At 36.2% G+C, this 25322-nt stretch overlaps 1 protein-coding gene across 1 annotated transcript in view; it reads right to left on the minus strand.

Moving 5' to 3' along the window:
- The window catches only part of LOC140238201 (centrosomal protein POC5-like), a 43120-nt gene extending 22635 nt beyond the window's left edge, over window positions 1–20485 (minus strand). Inside the window, exons 1-4 of the mRNA XM_072318138.1 lie at window positions 20423–20485; window positions 16483–16724; window positions 1620–1781; window positions 745–923 (exon numbers count right to left, since the gene is read on the minus strand). Coding sequence (XP_072174239.1) covers window positions 745–923; window positions 1620–1781; window positions 16483–16717 — 576 coding nt within the window. The 5' untranslated portion in view covers window positions 16718–16724; window positions 20423–20485. The remainder of the gene's footprint in view (window positions 1–744; window positions 924–1619; window positions 1782–16482; window positions 16725–20422) is intronic.
- Window positions 20486–25322: the final 4837 nt, after the last annotated feature.

Below are 25322 nucleotides of genomic sequence, written 5' to 3' on the forward strand. Positions count from 1 at the left end.
TAGATAAATAAATAAATAAATAAATAGTATATGGTATCCATCTATTTATTCATCTATCTCTTTATTTATTCATTCATTCATTTTTGACAGAAAGAGAGAGAGAGAGAGAGGCTCCTGTAGTGTAGAACAAGAGAGATCTCGCAGCTCTGTATCATGAATCATACCTGTGCACAAGCTTATGTAGAGTGTACCATAAGTCTGATAATGTCAAGAAAGGATGCACTGGTGCAGAGCTACACTATGGTTAACAGACTTTGTCCCCCCCCCCCCCCCCCAAAAAAAAAAAAAAAAAAAAAAAGAATGATAATAATAAACCTGCCCAACACATTAATATTGCATGACAGAGCATGAGAGCATTTTGGATGAGATTTACACTAAGTTGTAGACTACCTCAAGTACTCATGCACTGAAACAGATGGTTTAACTTTTTCTTCAGTTTCTTTGTTAGTCGGTGGGGGGATGTAGTTGGACGGGCGATTACAAAATACTCTTATCGCCATTTTTTCAAGTGTAAGTGTACATATATATCACCAAGGCAATGAAATCACTTCAGAGCACTTAAGAACTTCATAACCTTCCCTCAACAACATTCCAAACACGTACTTGTAGGAACGCTCTATGACCAACCCTTTCCAGCCAGCCGGTCGACCATGAAAATTTCCATCACTCCCCCTCAAAAGAGAACCCCGATCCAGTGAAATCAAGCGTGCATTCCCACGCAAATAAGAGGTACGGAGGACTCACAAGGATGTTCCTCTTCAGCTCCAGACTCCAGCTATCCAGCAGTTTCTCCATCCTCACGATGTCGCCGTCGACGACGGGGGACGAAGCCACGTCCGAGGTGTCGGCGATGGTGGACTGGTCGGTGGTGGGCGTTTCTGGCGTCTCAGTGTCGGGGACCGGCCTCATAGGGGAGGACAGCTCTGTTGTTTTACATCAAAAGAAAAATGGAATACCTAGCTCTGCGATAACAAAAACATGTTTTTTTGTGTGTGTGTTTGTTAGTTTTTGTGACAAGTATCACAATACGTGCATCAAACCTCCATTTTCAGGAAGATACACACCCACATTGCTTTTGACACTGAAACTAAAAATCCTTATAGCTAATGATAAAATCGCTGCTACAGATGTTTAGGTCCTATGGACCTTAAGGACAGTGGAAAGATGTCTAGGGTAGCTGTGGCTTATAAGATTCAGGAAGAGTTCTCATATCTTCCTGTGAGACACAGCATGAGTTGAGACTTAACACCTATCAGTAATTTCATTTGCATAAAATGCACTATATAGTGATTACATTTGGTGAAACTTAGAATGGTATGATGGAAATTAGAGCGCTTATAATTTTTGGATGCCTTTTCAAACAACCTCTAGCAGGCTAGCATACAACTGGCACTCAAACAATGTCAGATTTTGTGAAGTCTCTGACTATATAGAGCACACAAAGAAAGGAAAAATATTGTGTCCTTCTATCCAAGTTACCTTTCACCCACATCATTTTTTGCAGGTGAAGCAAGGCTAGCATTGAATTAGAGGTCTTTGGAAATGGGGGTGCACTGGGGGATAAATAGCTATACAATGTACATGTAGCAGCAGGGATTTGAACCCTGACCCTGACGCACCTGTGAGGTCCCTCCTGTGGAGCTCCCCAGGTATTTGCGCCCCATCTCCATCGGGCTCCTCGGTGGTTACCTCATCCTCCTCGTCTTCATCCACAGAGCCTTGTTTGGCCCTCATGCTTGCCCCTAGAGGGTCTGAGCCATTGCTGGTAGACGCTGTCTCCTCTGTGGGGGGGGGGGGGGGAAGAGGAGGAAAGGAGAAGGAAATCGGTTAATATATGGAAAATCTATACAACTAGTCATCTGTAAATGTCATCTGATGTAGAGAACATTGGTTTCTCACTGATGACACTTACCCATAACAGTCTCTGGGCTTTGATGTGATGGCTAAAAATTGACTCTTAAAGTTAATTTCTATATTATAGCTTTAAAAAAAAAAAGAGTTTTTTTTTTTTTTTTAAAGACTTGGATATATTCACAAACCCCAATGCAAAATATTAAAAATATGTTTCTCCCCTTCTGCAAGTTATGGTGGCCTTTATTTCTAATTTGAGAAATTCATGATAGTTAAAGTTTAAGATGGATTACTGTAGTTTAGTCAGAAAGGCAGCAATGATTGTTAAGATTCACTTCCGTCTGCTGTGAACAACAAAATAATCAGTTTCCTCTGACTGCAAATTCAAATGGTTTGTAAGTTTGTGGTAAAGGGAGATAAAAGAGACTTCTTCTACCCAATTCATTGCTTCGTTCTGGGCGCTCATGGCAATGACGTGCATTTCATTTTCTTGTCCATTCGTCATATGAATAGCGTGCAAAGTGCATTTCATACTTCTAAATGTATCACAAGCCTTAGCTGAGTCTTTGTGATACATTCTATTTTCAAGCATCCCAACGGAGAGCAAAACACACTGACAACCTACATTGGCACCAATGATCAGCACAGAAAAGCGACATAATGTACAATTGTACAAAACTAGTGGCGAATTAAAGTGACTGACTTGAAACAGCTAATGTGATGGTAATGCACCCGAGGGCAAATTGCAAAGTTTGTAACAAACTCAATTTTGTACTTCCAGTGAATGCACATCAACTACAATGATATTGTAAGTGGCTACTTGGAGTCTAGAACACCAGTCCTTTCAACTACCAATTTTATACCAATTATCTGAATTTGCACAAACACATTAAATGTCTCCCTAATTGAAATGCAATGAAGGGTTGATGCACTTCTATAAGAAAAAGAGACACCATTGAGTTATGGATCCTCATTACCAAGACCTCATCCATCAGCCTCACTAAACCTAGCAACATGAGTACATTATGCACTTTTACCTCGCTACAGCAGAACATTTTAGACAAAGGAGTGCACACTTACAGCAAACACGCCTAACACTAACAGTATGCTGGTATGTGGGGAAACAACCATAGCTATTGATCTAGCCTTCATGTGTTGCCAACATTATAATCTACAGCTACTCACATTTCAACGAGAGAGGAATAATAATTCAAGTGCTAATTTTAAAGGACCCCCCCCCCAAAAAAAAAAAATATTCTTATTAAATACCAAAGAAACTGTAAAATGTGATCCGCCATTGCTCCAAGAGTCGCACTGAATGCTTCACTTGTTTTCTTCACTTGTTTGCGCACAGTTTTCTCTGCCAAAACGTCCCACCCTCAATACACCCAGCAGAACACCACCATTCTGAAACTCACCTGAAAGTCATTATTGTGCATGCCAGATAAAGAATAATCCCCTCCCCCCCCCCAATCCCGCGATTTCCCTTCTCAGTTCATCAGCACCACTCGAAGCCAGACAGAGTGTCATTATGAAGGCAAACAGCATGCAATCCTTCATTCTCTGGGTTCAAAACAAATTTGCTCATGACTTGCACATTGATATCGATGCGGATGCAAAGTGCACAGCGGTTTTAACATATTGACAGATGCAAATCAATTACTTTTCCACGACAGTTAGTAAGCTATGAAATTAATGATTCCAGAAAAGAAATGACTTAAATATTTCAAAACTGCCAAGACAAATGGGAGTGAACATTTGAATTCTTGATTTAATAATGATAATAATTGATAATTCAAAGAAAGACAACAAAATCATGACCCACCATTTCAAATGAAGAAAGTAACAAGTTACCTTATAAACTGCATTTTGAACATTTCAAGATTTTGCTGGTTTTTGTTTGTTTGGGTTTTTTTTTTGTCAAACTTCGGCAGTTGATTAGTGATGCATCCAACATGTGGTCACCTCTGAGTGAAAAAAGGGAAAAAAATAAACAATGAAATAATATCATGATCCTTTGAATGCTAACCAACGAATATTATTTGATATTTCTTGCTACAACACAGTCTATCAACACACAAATTAAATTACTATGTCCAGACTTCTCATACAAGTACAAAACTTGTTCATACAATATCTAGATGCAGATTATACAAAAATAGTAAAAAAAATAAAAATAAAAAAATAAAAATAAGTGTGTCATAATTAGAAGGCACAATATAGTCAGGTGCAGTTTTAGCAAGGGAATTCAATGAGAACAAAACAGAAATGAGATGTGGTATGGATAGACAGACTGACAACCTGAAGACATCATGCCCCCTGGAACTCTGCTCAGGGAAGGTATAAAAAACTAGAAATGTTGCTATGGCAACCAGTATGCCTCCGCCATTATGTACATGTATGTATGATTCTCCTAATTAGGCCTATAGTACTTACATATGCTACGTCTTGACAATGTGTGATGATAGTTTCATCTACATTGTAATTGGCAAAATATTAAAATGACATGTTATAATGTGTTGAGTGTTCACTTTCCTTGAACTAGGTTTAATTGTGGCTACATTTTCTATTGAAAGAGAGCATGTAGATCTGTATGTATTTGGGCAATTCCACGGTAACTAGGACACAGGTGCCAAAAATTCAAAATGATATTTGTTTCAAACACCATACATTTTCAGACAGTACTTGAGTTGAAGTTTTAAGAATCATTATGTTTTTCAATAAAAGCGGCCATTTTGATTTTCAAAATGGCTGCCAAAATATGCCTATAACTCAATGGTGAAAAGAGTGTATTGTTGCATAACTTACTCTCTGTATATCCACTTTATTAGTACTCTAAACAACAATCTTTCACATGTATGCAGTTACAAGAGAAGTCTTTTACCACACGATAGAAAAAAAAGCTGGTAGCTTTAAAGAATTTGATAAAAACTGTTAATTACTTTGATAATGATGGATGTAACGTCAGTTACCAAAAACAAGGAATTTTTAAGTTTATTCATCAAAGGAAGTGAGCTGTATGATGTAACTTGGGATTTCTAATGTATGCCCATATGCCTTTATTTTAATACCAGAAATAAGGATACTTGGCATACTGGAGAGTCAAAATGAACACTACAAAATGTGTAACGTCAGTTACCGAAACGTCATACACGAGTATGTAACGTCAGTTACCATGACAGTAATTATAACTGAGGCAAATTTTTTGACTTTTGGCCATTTCAATACATCTGGGAAGTCAACTTACAACAAAGAGCAGCAATCCCTTTCATAGGAAATGATGTCATTACCATGGTATGTCCATGGATATTTTTTTTTTTTATTTTATTTTATTTCTAAATTCTTTTATTCATTCATTTACCATGATTATCTTTTTTTTTGGGGGGGGGGGGAAGCTTATGCTTTCGATTTTTGATTCAGCACAAGTTTAAGGTTAAAACATCTGGAAGTTTAGTTTGCCACATGCAGTATATATGCACTCAAATTAGTACATTCCCAGTCCTACAGGATGATAAAGCTACCAAAGTTTGTAGGCCTAATCAGTGACATGATTGCATGTCAACCACATTTTCTACAAAAAAAAAAACAACAAACAAACAAACTTCTGCACAGCTGTATACCAACAGTTTAACAATCTTCACCAATGTTTGCTTTTGCTGGCATTTTTCTCTTTTTTTTTCAGGAAGCTTAGTCAAGTTTCTACCTCAAGGCAAATGCACAAACAGATATTTCTTCTCTTGCACTTAAATGTGTGGTGTAGTTAACATGGCTCATCTTGTATTATGGTACATAAGGCATGTACTCATTATTGTTTGAAACTTAAAGGGTGTGTACAGTTCTGGTCGAGGTGAAGATTTAGCTTTTAACGTTTTGTGAGATATTCAGAAACCATTCTATGAGATGTCAAAGAGCATGCGATTCTAAGGGGTATCAAAAGTTTATTCGATGAAAATCGGTTTTGAAATGGCTGAGATATCCAAAAACAAGGTGAAACAAAGAGTTACTAATAAAGTTGGGGCATGTCGCCTTTTATTATTAGCACTTTTTTGGATATCTCAGCCATTTGAAAACCAATTTTCATCAAATAAACATTGAATCCTTCTTAAAATTACATGCTCTTTCATATTTCATGAGAGGCTTTTCATTATCTCACTTCGGAATGTTCAAAACATGAATCCCTACCTCAACCAGTACTGTACAGTCCCTTTAACACTGATGTTGCTCACAGTGAGAGAGGATTCTATAGGGTTTAAAAAAAAAATGTTCATACAGTGTGTATTTGTTGATTACTTTATTCTATTCATACAGGGACATTTTGTAATACAACACATGATAATTATGAACAGGAAGAGTTTTTTATATTGATTTTAGTATTCTTTCGTTGCAAAGTCTGATTTTTTGGCATCTCGAATGGATTTGCAAGCCGTGATATATCAGTGAAAAGGAAAAGAAAAACAGTTAAATTACTTCAAGCTAGGAATAAAACAATAATGCTCTTTTGACCAAAAAAGCATTTATTTTTCTTCCTCACAGAGAAATATTAAAAGTGCGACACTTTTCATTTAAATCAATTGATGATGGAGATCATCAGGAGTAAAATAAAGAAAAGAAGGAGAAATATATCACAATAGATTTCATACATATTTATGCATATTTATGAGTTGATACATGTTTTTTTTTCCCCATGACCTGGAAGATATTTTGATATTTTTTCAAGCACAAAAATATCCATGTTTTGTGTAGTACTACAAGGTATTATGGGTGGAGCACTCTATGTAGATAAAAACTTTCCTGTTCATTAAAAAACAAACAAACAAACAAACAAACAAACAAAGCCCTTAGCCATGTCAATATATTCATACTTGGAACTGCTTAATCTATTAATGGCTCTGTGTAATCATAAATGTTGAATAAAAATTAAATCTTCAGACAAATGTCAAGAAATATCCTCTTGTGCATTTACATTATTTTTGCCCAACTGTGCTATGGCATGGGGGGGGGGGTGCCCCCTAAGGGCCCACCCAATATTATTTGTGTCTTTAGATTTTGTTTTAATTTGTTGCTGTAGTTGCCTGGGATTGTCACTGGTACATTGCAGCAGTATAATAACCTGTTAAATAAATTTAATAGTTCTCTGTAAACCCCACGGTAAAGTATGTGTAACGTCAGTTACGTAACGTCAGTTACTGACATGTTTACCTTTAAGTTTTCATAGAATACAAAGAAAATGGACTACTGTTTCATTTCATTGTGTATTTATGACTGATGAACCAAGGTATGACTCCATATCAACCAAATCATTCTGAATGGTCAGAATTATGAAATATCACATAGCTATTCCCAATCATGATTTTGCATGTGTAAACCCTATGGCAAATGTAAGCGTAACGTCAGTTACGTAACGTCAGTTACCATCATGCCTTCACTGAAATTGGCATGGTGGTAAAAGGAGACAACTAAATTGCACATTATTTTGCACACCTGTTCCTAAGAACCTAGGTGTATTGCCACATTAAACACATAAAGGCCAAAAGTCAGGGACATGAGATATTTCCATTTACATCTACACCATAATTTCCCATGTCCTTTTTCCGTAACGTCAGTTACCGACACATTTTCACTTGCTATGTGATAAGAAATGCAGTTTGAGAGAAAAACTTTCCACCTATTTCTTCATTGTCATGAACTTATTCATCAATGCTAATTGCAAGCCCAAGGTGCTTTCATTCACAAAACTACAAGGTAAACAATTTCATGAAAATCCTTACGTGTAACGTCAGTTACCGTGGAATTGCCCATTTGGGGATTTGAGGACTTTTACTTGACTTTGACCCTTTTACAAGTCTATGCACTGAGTAATTTTCAAGGTATAGAGAAAAAGTGTAATTTCAGTATCAAATTAAAATGTTAGCATTTTAACCTGGCCTTTGACCCTCGACCTTTGACCCTATAACCCTAAAATTCCGAAGGAAATCAGTCAGATAGAACATAATATGCAATTAATTTTGGACCAAGTTTCACGATACCTTGAGTCACTTTCAAGATATGGAGGAAGAACTTAAATTTAGCACTTTCACTTGACCTTTGACCTTGGCCTTTAGGCAAGAAACTTCCCAGAGAATCTCTGTTGGGTAATACGTACATACAATGCATTAAGCTTTAAGAAAAATCCTGCAGGCATTGCATAAATATGAGGGGAAAATAAAATTTTGAGGAGTTGACCTTGACCTTTGACCCCTGACCATTGATCCATGACCCCTAAATTCCCTAGATAATCACTGCCAGTCAGTACATGCCTGTGTACTACTGTATACGCCATGTATTTGGCAAGTCTAAATTTTCGCGAATCGGGACTTCCCGACAATTTCGCAAGTGGTTAAATTTACGATCGTGGAGTACTGTATTGAACGGAGAAATGCATACGTGTGCGTCACATTCATATCGGAATCAGAGTCATTATTTTCGCGTGTCTTTAATTTCGCGAATAGCACCTGACTCGCGAAATTCGCGAAAATAAAAATCTTGCGAAATATTCGGCATATACAGTATGTTCCAATCATGAAGATACCTTGAACCCTTTCCAAGATATGGAAAAAAAGAATTGAAATTTTAACATTTTCACTTGACCTTTGACCTTTGAACCTAGACCTCATGACCCAAAACTCTCAGTAGAGAATCTTTATCAGGTAATACATGTATACACTAAGTTTCAAGAAAATACCTTCAGGCATTGCATACATGTAGATGTGGGAGAATAGTGACATTTTGAGCATTTGACCTTGACCTTTTGACCTTTGGCCTTGAGCATGTGCACCCAAAAGTTGATAGGCACAACTTCAACCACTCATACATACACATGCTAAGTTTCACAAAGGATACCTCCAACGGTTTTTTAGAAACGCTGTCCACAAAATCGATTACGGGTGCAAGGACGGAAGGACGGACAGACAGTTCGAAAACATAATGCCTCCGGCGACACTTCGTGGCGAAGGCATAAAAAGAGCTACAACTGTATACACATTCTGGATCTATAATGCAGATCTATTTGTAGTAAAGGACATAAATTGAAACATAAGTTACAAGTACTGCTGAAGACAATCTTTACTTTTAAAAATAACTTTGAGTGAGAATAGGTAGGGGATTTGGACATTGTGGGTAGATCAAAGGAATACCTTTCCTCTCTTTTTAAAGGACAAGTTCACCTTCATTAACATAAGGATTGAGAGAATGTTACTTCTTAGTAGAACACATCATTGAAATTTTGAGGAAAATTGGACAATCTGTTCAAAAGTTATGAATTTTTGAATTTTTTGTGCAGGCACCGCTGGATGAGAAGACTACTGCAGTGTATGATGTCACATGCGTACAACAATACAAATGTATAAGGAAAATATAAAGAGAATTTCACAAAATTTCATCTTTTGAAAAAAAGTACACATTCCCTTGACTCGTTACTGACATACGTTATGGGTAATATTATTCCCATTGCCTTTAGAAAGAGGCAAGTCAAGTGCTCTTTTATTATGCGAAAAAAGTGAAAATATGTTGAAGTTTCTTTACATTTTCTTCATACTGTTGTACTCAAATGACATCATGAGCCTTAGTAGTCTCCTCATCCAGCGGTTCCAACACAAAAGTTTTAAAAATTCATAACTTTTGCATAGATTGTCCAATTTTCCTCAAATTTTCACTGATTTGTTCTACTAATATTGCTGCATTCTCTCAATCCTTATGTCAATGAAGGTGAACTTGTCCTTTAATGACTCTTTCTTGATAGACTAGGCTATAATGGTGACCACCCAGCTCAATCCCTACAATTCTTTTGAGTACTTTTTATATATCATTACCAAATCAGAGGATTTGATAACATGGAAAGGAAGCAAAGTTGCTGAATTTTGTGATTAGAAATTGAAATTTAAAATTGTACAACACTGCTACATAACATATTTTCAGGAAATCAATGTAAATTCTAACCAACATTTTTTTTTTGATAAAAAAAAAAAATATATTGACAATTGAGGCATGTCACTTATCAGATTTTAGCCTTTTATGATGAATTAAAAGTATTCATGGAAGGTTATCGCCATTTACAGAAGCACACTTTCAGAGCTTTGACCATTCGAGTGGCTTGAGTACAATGTGTAAGTGTAACATTTGAAATCAAATTATGGCAACCACAATGAAAATCCATCAAATTCAAGAATGGCTCCTACTTCCATGAGCTTCAATAAAATATCCTGAGGCCTTGCTTCAACCCACACATCCACTCCAAAAAAATCTTTCAAATCAAAGGCACAAAAAAAAAAAGAAGAAGAAGAATGAATTCATAACAGGGCAAGTCATGTCATAACAGGGCAAGGACGAGATGCTCTAAGATGATCTTTGCATGTTGCATTTCACATTCTGAAACACTGCAGTTATCCATAAATCAAAATAGAGACAATCGTTTCAGAGAAATAAATATCAATAGAGAACACTACAAGGGTACCAAAACAAGATACAATACATTTCCATAAAAGCACTTGCAATGAAAAATAAAATGAAGGCTACTGTGTCTAAAGGATCAAAGAACCATAGCGATCCTGGACATGCCAAGTACATGTAGGATGTCAAATTGTTACAAACATTTTCTTATCAGATTTGTCTGTCAATATACCAAATAGGGAAAAACAAAATCTCTTTTCACATGATGGCTTGAATTGGTACAACAACAAAAAAAGGAGGAAATGACTTTCATAGCAACCAAAACTGAGCTTTTTGCCTTAAATCGCTTCTTTCATGGAAATCTGAAATTTGTAGCACTCATTAAAAAAAAAGGAAGTTAAGGAAAAGAAGGAAACCACAAAAATGAAACCACAGTCACATGGTCTTGATTGGTATAGTCTCATGGGCCCGAATTCACGAAGGTGGTACAAACAAAACCATGGTCTAAACCATGGACAAAAACCATGGAGCGCCAAGTGTCAAACAGAATATTTCGTTACGAAATTGGTCATTTCGTCGACAAAATGACTGTTTCGTTAACGAAATTATCATTTCGTGGACGAAATGTTCATTTAGTTACAAAATGTTGTCATTTCTTTACAAAATAATCATTTCATCGACGAAATGACTGATTTCGTAGCGAAATATCGCCTGCGACACTTGGCATTCCATGGTTTTTGTCCATGGTTTAAACCATGGTTTCATTTGTACCACCTTCGTGAACTCGGGCCATGGAGTCTCACAGAGTCTCAAGGACGCCAGAAAAGTAAATCTTATTTCAAGACTGCTCAATATCACATTGAATGTTTTCTATACTAATTGTCAATTTCAATAACACATTTTTGTTGATTTCTCGACTGTTTATTTCATGCATTAATGACACAAACAATAATATTTTTTATGCCTCCGCCACGAAGTGGTGCCGGAGGCATTATGTTTTCGGGTTGTCCGTCCATCCGTCCGTCCGTCCGTCCTTCCGTCCGTCCGTCCGTCCTTCCGTCCGTCCGTAATGAATTTTGTGGACAAGGTAACTATCGAAACCTGTTGAGGTATCCTAATGAAACTTGGCATGTATGTGTATTAGGGGGTGAAGTTGTGCCTATCAACTTTTGGGTGCACATGCTCAAGGTCAAAGGTCAAAAGGTCAAGGTCAAATACATAAAATTTCACTATTTCCACCATATCTATTGAATGCCCGAAGATATTTTCTTGAAACTTAGTGTATACATGTTTTACCCAATTAAGATTCTCTGGTGAAAGTTTGGGTCATGAGGTCAAAGGTCAAAGGTCAAAAGGTCAGGGTCAAATACATAAAATTTCACTATTTCCACCATATCTATTGAATGCCTGAAGAGATTTTCTTGAAACTTAGTGTATACATGTATTACCCAATTAAGATTCTCTGGTGACAGTTTGGGTCATGAGGTCAAAGGTCAAAGGTCAAAAGGTCAAGTAAAAATATTAAAACTTCTTTTTTTTTCTCCGTACCTTGGAAAATTGTTCAAGGTATCTTCATGGAACATAGTATATACATGTACTGACTGGAAGTGATTATCTAGAGAATGTAGGGTTCATGGGGTCAAAGGTCAGGGGTCAAAGGTCAAGTGCAAGACTTCAAAATGTTACTATTACCCTCATATTTATGCAATGCCAGCAGGGTTATTTTTTTACACTTGGTGTATGCGTGTGTAACCTAATAGAAATTCTCTGGAAAGTTTTTTTTTCTCTTTTTGCCTCAAAGGTCAAAAGGTCAAAGATCAAGTGAAAGTGCTGAACTAACTTTTTCCTCCATATCTCGGAAGTGGCTAAAGTTACCTTGAAACTTAGTACATATTATGCATGTTCTACCTGAAAGTAATTATCTTATGAATTTTAGGGTCAAGGGCCAGATGAAAATGGTAACAATTTACTATTCAATTCAGAAATTGCACTTTTTCTCCACACCTGTACCTTGAAAATTACTCAATGCCTAAATGTATGAATGGGTCAAAGTCAAGTTAAAGTCCTTAAATCCCTAGATACATGCTCTCCTATTCATCCAATTAAACCTACATCAAGGAAGGTGAACATTCAACACATTTGTGACAAACTTGTCATTCCAATATTTTGCCAATTTTGTGAAAATGTAATCACACAGTGTCCACATGTACTATCTAGACCTATTGGGAAAATCATGCATTATGGCTGAGGCATACCAGTCGCCAAAGCGACATTTCTAGTTATTCTTGCAAGACTGAAAGTGATATTTCACTTTCACAAGGAGCAATTTTGACTCGTGCAGATGCATGCTGCTATTTTTAGTAACATTCCTTTTTAATGGTGTCTGACTGACTACATGCACTGAGTAAGCACATTTGACTCGCTATGCTGTCACATGCTCAACGCTGTCAGTGTATATGTATGAGCACAGCATCAGCATCTTTACAGGTTGGTGTGGTTCTGAGTGTGACAGTGTACATTCTCACAACCATGCTACATATGCATTTTTTAACCTGTTGGGCAAGTCCAGCGTCACGGACATTACATTTCAGACATTTTTTGACACTTTATGAGGTTAGTTTTAAAAGAGAAAACATTTATTTGAAACTAATACTTGGTGATCGCACACCACTCATCTAGATAAAACAACACTGTGAATATAGGAAAAAAATATACAATCGTTGTTTAATTATGCCAGAAAATGTTGTGCGTCACGGACATTACATTTTTTGGACACAACTCTTTACATGCCAACAAATAGTTTACAAACTCTGTGAGTTTAATCATCTTAATAAGACATTTTTCCTTTACAATGAATGTTTTGATATTGCTGTAACATATTTTAAACAAATCTAAATTAAAAAGTGTTTCAAATGACAATGATGGAAAGAAATCTGGCGTCGCGGACATTACATTTTGAGCGTCACGGACATTACACTTTTGTCCACTTATTAAAAACTGAAATTAAGGCTAGTGAAAAACTATTTTTTCTACTTTTTCTGAAGCAAAATGACTGTAGGGTACATAAAGATACTTTTTAGTCCATTCTGTGAAATAAACAATGTTTTTCAGTTTCCATGGCAACAATAAACAACTCAATATTATTTAATAAATGTATATAGATATGGTAAAATGAAAGTACTTTCACAATTTAGACTATTCTACATGGTATGTCTTTTACAATCATCTAAGAATACATAAACACTGTCATTGAAGCAATCCCTAAAACTTAAACTGAAAAGAAAACTCAAAGAGAAAAGTCTTAAAACGTCACGGACATTACAATCTTATGCACTTTGAAAATATATGAAATATCAGTCTGTTACTTACTTTCTTTTTCTTTTGTTTTCATTTTTTCTAATTTTTTAAAACATACAATGCCATGAAATAAATCATGTCAACTTTAAACAATTTCTATGAAATATTTATGTCTTCTCTTTTCACCTTCCAAGGTAAAAATAAACATGTTGTGTATATGAATGATGCAATGTAATAATACAAAAATGAATGATATCAAACAATGGCTCAATACTGACAAATGAAACAATCTTCATTTATAAGTAAATCATAACATGAAGAATACATAATCAGTAATATTGATATTTATCTCTGATATTCGAATGATATTGATGATACATGTACAACTTTCTTATATATGCATAGGAACAAGCCTATGGATGTTACAGATATTATACCTTTGATGAACCTTGAACATAATAAGTGATTAACTTTTTGTTTAGTTCTTTCTGCTTTTTTGTATGAGCTAGCTTTACAACATATAGCATTTCTTTGATACATGATTTTCTTTAATAAGTGGCAATAATAAACATGAATGTACAATCATGGTACAATACAGACTAATTTAAGTGGTTCATTATACCACAAAATTAAGTACAGTTAAGAGAACACATAACCAAAGCAAAAAATGCCTAGATGTAATTCTTCTACAGGGTAGATTGTGAGCTACTGCTACTGCTATTTTGTAAAAAAGTTTAGTTATTCAGCTTCAAAGTTTTGTTTAAAGAAACATCTATTTCGATTGTCCATTGTTAGAGAAGACAGACACTCAATAATCTCGATGAAAGACTCTTCTTCATTGCTATAGACGAACAGATTAGATGTACCCCGTCTTTTCATGAATGTAACAGTACATCCATCTCCATGAACTGCAGTGATTTGAGCAACAAAATATTTCACTGACTTTTTGGTTAAGAACTTGACTCAAACGAACGACCCAACTGCAGGTTGGTGAGATAATGAAAGTAGAAACAGATTAAAGGCAAGGGTAAAGATTTGATGAACAAGGTATTACCCCCCCCCCCCACATACATGCCCCCCCACACACACACACACACACACCCACACACACATTCACACTAACAAAGAAAGATTACAATGTACAGGCAATATTAGAAAACTTCATCATTATTAACAGGTATTTCTAAATTTTTCATACTTCGTAATGTCCGTGACGTCTATGGGATTTATAACATTGTAATGTCCGTGACGCATTTTACTGGAAAAGTATTCATGTGTTTCAAAATTTAATTGATAGTCTTGTGTAACAGATTGATTAATAATCAGAAAAACATTGTTTAATTACAAAACTTCAGCATTTTTAAGAAGTATTTCTAAATGTTTGATACTTAGTAATGTCCGTGACGTCTATGGGATTTATAACATTGTAATGTCCGTGACGCATTTTACTGGAAAAGTATTCGTGTGTTTCAAAATTTAATTTGTAATCTTGTGTAACACCATATTCTAGCTTTGCAAACCAAATTTTAACTTACTTGGATCAATTTAAATCTCTGTACAAAAACTTTTATACCTAAAACGTCACGGACATTACACTTTCAAAAAGGTAGAAATCACCAAATTTCAATACGCTGTGATTTTCTTAATATAATATATTTTTGAAAAATTCATTTTGTTTCATTTATTGCGTTCCATGGACAGTAGAAAAAAAAAAATAAAATGCAGGCAAGATGGGCTTAAACATTCTAATTTTTCTCTCATTAATAAAATGTGTGCAAAACAGTGCTTTTGAGCACAACATTCAAAATGAAGCTAAATTTAGTTTGACATGGTGAAAAAATCAGTTTCGCTAGATTTTCCCCAAATTTTCTTTATATTTATCTAAATATAGGCTTTTCTGAATACTTTGAACATAAATTCAGTTAAAGTCTGTGAAATTTATTTTTTCACCCCGAGGTAACTTTTCTCATGGACTTGCCCTGTTCCATTATAACTCAATAAATCACATTCATTTCTTCATTCATGATAACCGTTGCACTTCTACTTTGAAAATTCATCCCACTCGCACTCAATTTTCCATTAAATCATGGCTAATCTAAGATTCACCTGTACCTTTCACTGTGAAATTGACTTACTCAAGATGGCACAAAAAGCAACATGATGAAAGGAAAAAGGGCTATATTGGCTCTTACCTCTTCAGGTGAGTAGCAAACTACTTCACGTTGTCATTATTACAGATAAGACAGTGGCAGTAGGCAGAGATACAATATACAGCAAAAAAATATGTTTTATGCAAATGTTTTATGCCAAGATTTCAAACCAAAGAGACAGAAGGTGAGCTGGACAAACAGGGCAAAGGACAAAATAAGACTAATGTTAAAGGGGATGGCTAGTAACTGATCAGTGGGAATCAGTGGGAATGCTGGGGGATGATTGTTCCATTCCTTGTGGGATTCATTTAAGAATACATTATATATCTATTGTTGTGTGAAAATTATTTGCTTCAGAATGGTCTCATATTCAAGTAATGTGCAGTTAATCGTTAACGATCGCCCTGTCACTGTACAGGCATGCTAACCTGGAAACATTAAACTGCACATTACATGAATATGAGACCATTCTGAAGCAAATGATTTTCACACAACAATAGATATATATAATGTACTCTTAAATGAATCCCACAAGGATTGGAACAATCATCCTCCAACATTCCCACTGATTCCCAATGATCAGTTACTAGCCATCCCCTTTAAGAAGCAGGGAGAGCAAAAGAGACGAAGGGAACAGAAGGCAGGTGAGTTTGCTTTACAATCTCACATTTACAGCTTGCATGAAACAGGCTGATAATTTCAGCAAGGTTCTACATTCTATGTGAGTGTGCACAAACAGCACCGGGCTCAGAAATCTTACCCGTAGCCGTGGAGTCGACGTACAGCAGCTGGTCCTTCACTGTCCTCTGGGGCTGAAAGGACCGTGCTGCTCCGGCCAGGGTTTGTGGGAGCTGAGAGGGATCATAGTGAGGGGTGACCACGGCATACTGGAGAAGTTCCTGGTACTCCTCCTGGAGACTGGAGGAGACGGAACTTCCGGGGGAGTCGTCCGGAGGCAGCATGGGGATGCTGTCAGCATCACTTGTAGTTGACATTCTTTATCTGCCAAGACAAAAAAAAAATTATAAAAAAAAGGTTTAAAATGATTTTATGAAAGCTATGTTCTGCATGTCGATGTATGAAAAATGCTGAGCAGTCTGGATAGTTACTTGTATACAAATAGTATATTCAAATGATGCTTGTTTCTGGTTGAAGATGACATACAATTTTCCAAATACACAGAGTTCCTTAAAGAGTGGCACCTGCCAAATAGAAGTACAGTGGGACCTCAATTATCCGGCCATCGATTATCCAGCTTCTCTGTTATCCAGACATCAACTAGTTTTCATTTATCTCACTCAAAACAAACACATGTTCAACCATTATTGTGCAAATATATAAGTATGATGGGACATATTCCAATCATTGCAATGGACTATAACTTCTAACTCAGTTCCTGAGATGATGTCGGTGACTGGTCCTGCGCTTGTCAGTGGCACCGAGTGCACAGCATTGGTTACAGTATAATGCAGTGCTCAGCAGTATTCAGTGAGTCACAATATTGATCTCATTGTCGGTTAATATCAATCAAACAAATGATATTTTACTTTTATTTCGGTTCATTTCCCTATCATATATGAAGAATGAAACATGACACTACCATGCAGATTTAGATTAATAATATTAGTAAATTGGTAATAACAAGTGCATACCCGTATAACATCCTCTGCTAGAAAGTGTATTTTTTTAGCATATCTCTCTTATCCCATAAAATCTATTATCCCAAGGCACGTCAGTCGCGACATGGTCGCATAATCAAGGTCCTACTGTAATGACAATCATGATGGGCAAACAAAATCAAAATCTGCATGAAGATGTGAACAAATAAAATACATAGACTACAGTGTAGTCACTTTGACTGCGTTCAAGTAGTTTTGGCATATATTGTTTTCATTTTGAAAATTGTTTTCTCTTTCTCTTCTTCAGATATGAAGTTGCTTTGAGAACAATTCTCTAGATCAACTACATGTACTTCACAAATGCCAGGCTTTGACTACAGACACCATTATCCATATTGTACCAGGCACCAATGAAGTTACCTGGTACATCTCTCAAGTAACTACATTAACTGTCAGGAGTGGTTGGACAAGAATAATCTTGAGGCCATCACAGTTACAATGTGTTGAACAGATGTATTGAAGGAGCACTCAAAGTGATGAATACAATGCAAACGACACCTGGAGCCCCTTCTTTCAACTTGTGCTAAAAAGGCAAGTGGCATCTTACAGTAGTCGTTCTTTAGCGTGGGAGCAACTAGACAACAAACCATCAGCAGATCAGCTTTTCCAATGGTATTAAACCTCAGCTAAGATATGGTTGACCCCACCCCTCACAACCCCCCCCCCCCAAAAAAAAAGAAAAAAAGAAAAAGAAAAAGAAAATGAAATGGGCAAAATGGCCTTGGTTGCTACAAATGCACTTGTCCGTTTGAACAGGCCAACCATGACAAAATTATTATTCTAATGGTTACTAGTACCGTGTAAAAGATTATTACATGGTTACCTTAAGTACAAATTGTGTGCTTTGACTTATGAAACTGTTGCCCAGGGAAACTAAATTGACCTTACAAACATAGAATCAAAAAAGGAAAAACTTAAATGTCCAGGGCTCTCATTGATCAACTCTTTTTTGTTGTGTTTTTGTTTCTTTGTAATGATTTTGAAAAGGACTTATTTAGTGGTCAAAAACATGACTTTTATATTTTTGTGCATATTTAATGGCCAAAGCAATCAGACAGAAAAAGTTAGTGAATCCTTCAATTTAGATCTGTAAATCAAGTGGCTGCAACAAATACCACCATTTGGTTAAAACATATGAAAATTGAAAATCGTACGGCTTTCTGATGTTTCAGGCCTTTTTATGGGGGGGGGGGGGGCTGTTTTGATCATCAGTTTTTACTGAATTCATTATATGATGTACTTGAGTCTGGTTTTGCATTGCACTTATCTAATCATGCCAAACATCAAGTTGTACCCTACCCCTCCCTAAACTTCAAGATCAGATGCTTTATCTGCTTGCTGTCTTCGGGCTTAGTACTAGTAGTCCCAGCTGCTTTAGAATAGCATGCACGGACATAGCATGCAGGAACAAGTCCTTTTCAAAGTTGCACATACACTGTATATAGGGGTCTACATGTATTCTACGGCTTTAATCAACAAAGTTTATCATCTGTTGTTGATAACTTAATTGTGCTTTTAATTTTTTCTTGATGGACAGAGCCTTTGAGAGGCATTAAGCCATATGGCCATAACTACATAACTCAGAGCTGAATTTTATGCACAGAGACAATGTTTATTCTTGAGCAAAGGGGTAGTTGGAACATAAAGTTGATGTCTACTCTATGACTGTGAACGGTAAACTAAAAGCATGCCTACACCCTATTCACCCCAGCGCGGGGCGCTGTAACCAGTAAGGGCTGGGGTCACTGGTGCGGTTAGCCTACACCCGTGTAGATCAGCATTGACCGAAAGATTGGTCTGTATCTGGTCGTCGAGGAAATGTTCTGCGGAGACTGCGTCTGGCTTCACGGATCCCCTCCTAATACGGAGGAGAGCGATAACGTCATAAAAGTAAAAGACTCCTCCGGACATATGGATCTTTCTGTCTAAGATCAGCATGGCAATTCACACTCGGGCCTAGACAGAAAGATCCGTCTGTCCGGAGGAGTCTTTTATATTTTTTTTTTTTTTTGACGTTATCGCTCTCCCAGGAGGGGATACGTGAAGCCAGACGCAGTCTCCACAGAACATTTCCCGACGACCAGATACAGACCGATCTTTCGGTCAAACTCAGGCCTAGACGGAAAATCCATCTTCAGGTCCAGGGCAGGGGTTTTGATTTTGGTGGGTTGACAACAGCCCACGGCCCACACAATTAATAGTCATGATAACGTAGAACTTGAAGAGATGAGCTGTAGCTTCCGCTTGCTAGCGGCAAACTCGATATCAAATAGGGCCTACTTGGCTACTATTATATGATTAAACAATTAAACGAAAATGAAGCCGTGCTTCTTATGTATTGCAATAATGGTCATGTAGCCCGACCAGATGCTGTTAATATGCTACGCGAATACAGCCTGTCGCGCTACGTATGTACAGCGGCGACTGGGCTGTGTATAGTCGATAGTTAATGGTCATGATCTGGATGGTAGGCCTACGCTACTTGGTAGATCATGATGTGCGGAAGAAGTTATTTAAATTCATGAAATTCTTCCGTCAAGATGCTTTCATTGCAACTGATTGACAAACTGCCCTGCATCGACGTAAACATGGTAAATATTAAAGCACTGCAGTGTTTTGTCAATCACTAATCAGTGCAGGTTGCAATGAAGTTATCATTCATTCCACATTGCTTATAGTATAGAAACAAGTTTCTATCGGTGTAGCGTGGGTTCTTTTATCATTCCTAGGCTAACTGCGAAATACAGCCCGAACGCCAAACACGAAATAACTGTGTACAAGGAGCACCTCGGGGTAATCCTAGGCATGACTTGCGAATGACAGTCAAGGCTTAAAGAGGTACACACACACAAATATATACACACGGGACTGGAGTGATATTGACCGAGGCGTAGTCACTCACAACACACACTGCTGTTTCTCGAGCTCATACACCATGTTTTTCCATACAAAGAGCGGACATCAAATATAAACTTGTGTAACAATGAATATTTACTGGTCATTCCTACAAACAAGACTCACATTCTAGAATTAAACAACCAAAGTGACTGTAGTATTCTCGTCGTCGTGTTGTTGTCGCTGTCAATCAGCCAGCTGACTTGCGCGTGTGTACTGTATATGTACACCACTAGCATAGCACTAAAGGTAAATTCGAACAAAAAGAACTAGACTTCTCATTGGTTGCACTACGACGAGTCTGCTCCAGCGGTGACGGTGATTGGTCGAATGATCAAGTCATTTACTTCTATTATTCTCGTTGTTGTTGAGCTTGTTTTATACAGGGCCAGTATGTACTGTGGTGTGTATTACCATGGAGGTACCTCCATGGTATTACAATGTTCGCTTGTTTGTTACCTACGTATACTATTTTGATAAGTTTTGTGTCAGTTTTATGTAATGGTTAGAGCAACGGCCAAAGCAAAATCCGTGTACGAGTGCGTAGTAAACCTCACAAACGAAGCATATGAGATTTACATTTTGTTCTCTCTATCAAAACACATTCACACATTTATGATATCATACGACTTAACTACAAAAAAAAAAAAAAAAAAAAAATGTCGGATGAATATTCTACGCTTCAAGAGCTCATGATTTATTGAGTATCAAAATGGCAGCTGTTCTGATAGAATTATGTTATATATTGATATAAAATATCGAACGATATTGAATTTGAGAAGTTTAGTATATTCTACCGTTATTTAGAAATATAAATAACAGTGGAATGAATGTTATGATTTTGCAGGAATAATATATCTTTGGAGCTCCGAAGGTCGTGGGTATGTTTACAAGATTTAAGCTTTATCAATTCGCATTCTAACAGTATAAATATAACTCGGCGGGAGCATTGTATTAACGGTCAAATAAGCTTTGAACTAAATTCTATTGCCTGGTGGCTCACAAATATCTTTCAGTGAAGGGTTATTTATTTCTTTATTTATTTGTTCCGTTTTATTTTCCCTGGGTATCTCTTTCAGTTAAAAAAAAATATTTACAAAGGGATCCTGCATAAAACAATACAAAATACATAAATGTAAGAGATAATTAAGTTATTCCATACATAAGTAATAATGCGTTTATCATAACTTGTATGTTACATAGTATATCGATAATTTTCATTTGAAAAATGTTCTCATTCACTGAAATAATTACAATGAATTATAGTTTGTTCGGTTATATTCATTGTTCACTAAAATATAAAATGTTTTGGAGTTCCATATTTTTTAGGTCCATTTTCGCAAAGCAACAGTTACGATAATGATTTTTGACCGAATGTTACATATTTTTCACCCGTACCAGGACTAGTATTTTATTCGGTATGTATTCATTACTGATGAATTCACAAAGTTATTTATCACTTAGTTTGCACAGAAAAGAACAAGGTGTATAGTGAAAGAGAAAGCCTCTTTGACAAGAATTAACATGATTGCGTCCATAAAAAAGAGGTTTTAAATCAAACAATATACACAATCACGTATCGTTAAAGAATACGTATGGTTGTTTCGTTGTCATGATAATGATAGAAATCCATCACGTTTGATATTAAAACAAATCGCAAATGAGACTCGTACTCACAAGCGATGGTCGCACGCTGTTGGGTAAAACATAATATTTTTCTATACCTAAGATTCGAAACAACCGCCAAGGTGAAATGTCATATTCACATTCTCCAAGGAAAGAAGGTTTGTTGATCTAATCAATCAATGCATTCCAAGGTTCCTTACCTATGTGTATACTACAAAACTGCAAAGAGCCCACTTCAGTTTGTACTTGTCAATACCAGTTCTACACGTTGATTGTCAAACAAACTTTTGGTTCCACTAAAACTAGACGATATTCTTTTCTTTCTTTTTTTTTTTGTCAATGATGATGATGATGATGATGATGATGTTGTTGTTGTTGTTGTTGTTGTTGACATAGTACATACAGGGATAAACTTGACAAAGTACATGCACTGATGCATCTGATGCACTCCTTATCATATCAGCTTTCTCTACTCGTTTACTTTCACTTCATGGTTATGATAATAAATTATATATTTTTTTCCACATTAAACTCCGATTATCCGCGCAATCTTATATGTAGAACTCGCACAACGGGTTCAACGTTTCTTTGTCACCACAACTTTTGCAAGCTTGGGCGAATCATATCGATTGTTGCAATATCCTTGTTTTCATGCAGAGTATCGTGTGCAATTCAACTGGGATATTTGTAAAGTGATGCAACCGTCACCCCATCTAACTTAGAAATGAGATTATTAACTAAATCGCTGCTTCATGAAAATAAGTGCCACTTTAATAGTGTGTGTCTTTCTTAGTTTTGTTCGGATTTTAGTGGAGCATTTGTTTTTCTGTTTACGTATAATTTTTCATCAAATCTATATCGAAATATTTGATTATGTGAAGAATGCAATCAAGGCTCGACATTAGCGGGGCCACCACCAGAAATGATACATTTTGGTGGCCCAAAGATTTGTACTTGTGAATAAGGGAGTGATTTTATCATTAGAAATGTAATAATGATTTTAAAAAAATAATAATTTAAAAATGGAGGGGTGGAGAGAGAAGTACGAGTGCCTCGGTGTCTGATAGCTGCACTAGCATAAGTAGTTGCCGCGATCATGGTTTGATTTGATTTGATTTGATTTGATTTGATTTGATTTGATTTGATTTGATTTGATTTGATTTGATTTGATTTGATTTGATTTGATTTGATTTGATTTGATTTGATTTGATTTGATTTGATTTGATTTGATTTGATTTGATTTGATTTGATTCATAATGTGTTTACATATTATAATGTGTTTGCAATGTTAACTAAATGTATCAGCGATACAAAGGATAATACCGAAGTGCTGCAGCTTAAGCGTAGCTGCATTTGCTTGCGTCCCTTATACATAATGACAAATAACACCGCTAAACTATGACCAAAACGATTCTACATAACACCGTGCATAAAGAACAAAATGTTTGTAAATCACATAATACAGCTGCAGTAATGTATATGTAATTGCATGCAGACATTAATGTACATGTAATGTACATAGATAATTTATATATCTATATCTATCTGATTATATATATATGTATGTATTTATCTATTTATATAAGGGTGCGTGTGTGTGTGCGTGCGAGTGTGTGTGTGTACATGTATACGCTTATATCCAAGTTTTCTCACAACCGTAGCCCCCTTTTTGGTTCAGCCTTAAAGTGCAATTAAAATCATTTACGTCGTCAACATATATATTTTTCTTCTGTTTTTTTTTTCTAAGGTATAGACCAAAAAATATCTGAACTTTTGTATTTCTTTCCTTTTTTCGGAGTTGAAAAAGAAAAAAAAAAACATTTGTGTTCTCAAGCAGAAAGTCATTCAAGACATTTATAAAGCAAATCCGCAATTACCGAGCCGGTTTCGACCTCTCGAAAGAGCAGCCTGCATTTATACGTTGCATCCCTTTTCTTGTGTCTTTTTGATCTACCACATGCGTCATTTTCTCGCCACGTGTAGCCTACCAAAAAAATCTTCATATGTCGATAATCTTCCACTTCATTTAGCAAAACCCAATTTAGCGCTGCCCGTTGATGATGCTTGTCTCGTTTTCTGCATTGTATATCTTAGATTTGTCACGGTGTTGCCAAATTGAACATCCTTTTGAAACATCAATCAAGTTGAGGACGATCGATCAAAAGACAGTCCGCAGAGAGGGAGTCGATCGATCAGATATGTCAAACGACTTCCACGACAAGTGACGTGAAAGAGAGGGGGGGGGGAGGGGGCGTACATTGCGATGAGCTTTTACAAAAACAGAGAAACATATCGAGTGGGAAGGCATAAAGTTTAGAATATAAATGGTTTCAAGACATCTTGGGCAATGTTATATCTTCGAAAGCATTAAAAGTTCATGCCATATAATAACATATATATATATATATATATATATATATATATATATATATATATGAAATGTCTGTGTATCCCCGCACCTTCCCCTATACTCTATCAGAAAAACAGATATGAAACAATAAAAATCATTTTATATATATATATATATATATATATATATATATATATATATATATATAAATATATATATATATATATATTGTATAGTCGGGGTATAGTGAGAATGATGACATCACCTGCCTGTGTGGAGAGGAGCAGACAATGCAACATCTCCTTGTCTGTCCATTTCTACCAGAGCCTTGCTCGCGAGAAGATCTGTCAGCTTTAACACTCTGTGCAAAGGGAGTTCATCACACAATGGACTGGAAGAATCCAACATTCCTTTGCGTAGTGACTCAAGAAGAAGAAAATTGTATTCTGCATATTGTGTACCCTATTATTTTCTATTCCAACAATGTTACTCTAGAATTCATTATCTATTCGAGTTATAATCACTTGATGCCTATAATGTCCAAGTGCCAGACTTTAATTTAAGTCCAATTTTTGACAAACAGTGTTGTATTCTAAATGGACTAGTAACACAGATCTGCCATCGAACTGATACGTAGAATCACCTAATATTGAACCTTAGATACCTTCGTTAGATAATGTCAGCATCTGAGTTACAGGATAGCTATATAGCTGTATGCGCAAAACTGAAAATAAATGTACTGCACAGTTAAAAACAGCAATGACTATATATAAAACAATATTAATGAAAAGTAAATTACTGCATTAAACGTTGAGTATCCTCCAACTTGCATACACACGTAACCTCCGTAGGACGCATGCTACTAAACTGTATCCAATAATTTATTGTGATTGAAGAAGCACTATGAATGTCATAGTGATTTTCACAGAAACATGGCGTGTTATCTGTATCTCTAAGGATCCACGCGTGAGCGTGAGGTTGTGAATTAAGGGCAGTATTTACCGTTTGCGGGTGAAACAAAAATCCAGCTTTGGCGCTTCAAATAATATT

The sequence above is a fragment of the Diadema setosum genome, chromosome 14 (genome assembly GCF_964275005.1).
Source record: "Diadema setosum chromosome 14, eeDiaSeto1, whole genome shotgun sequence".
NCBI classification, from domain to species: Eukaryota; Metazoa; Echinodermata; class Echinoidea; order Diadematoida; family Diadematidae; genus Diadema; species Diadema setosum.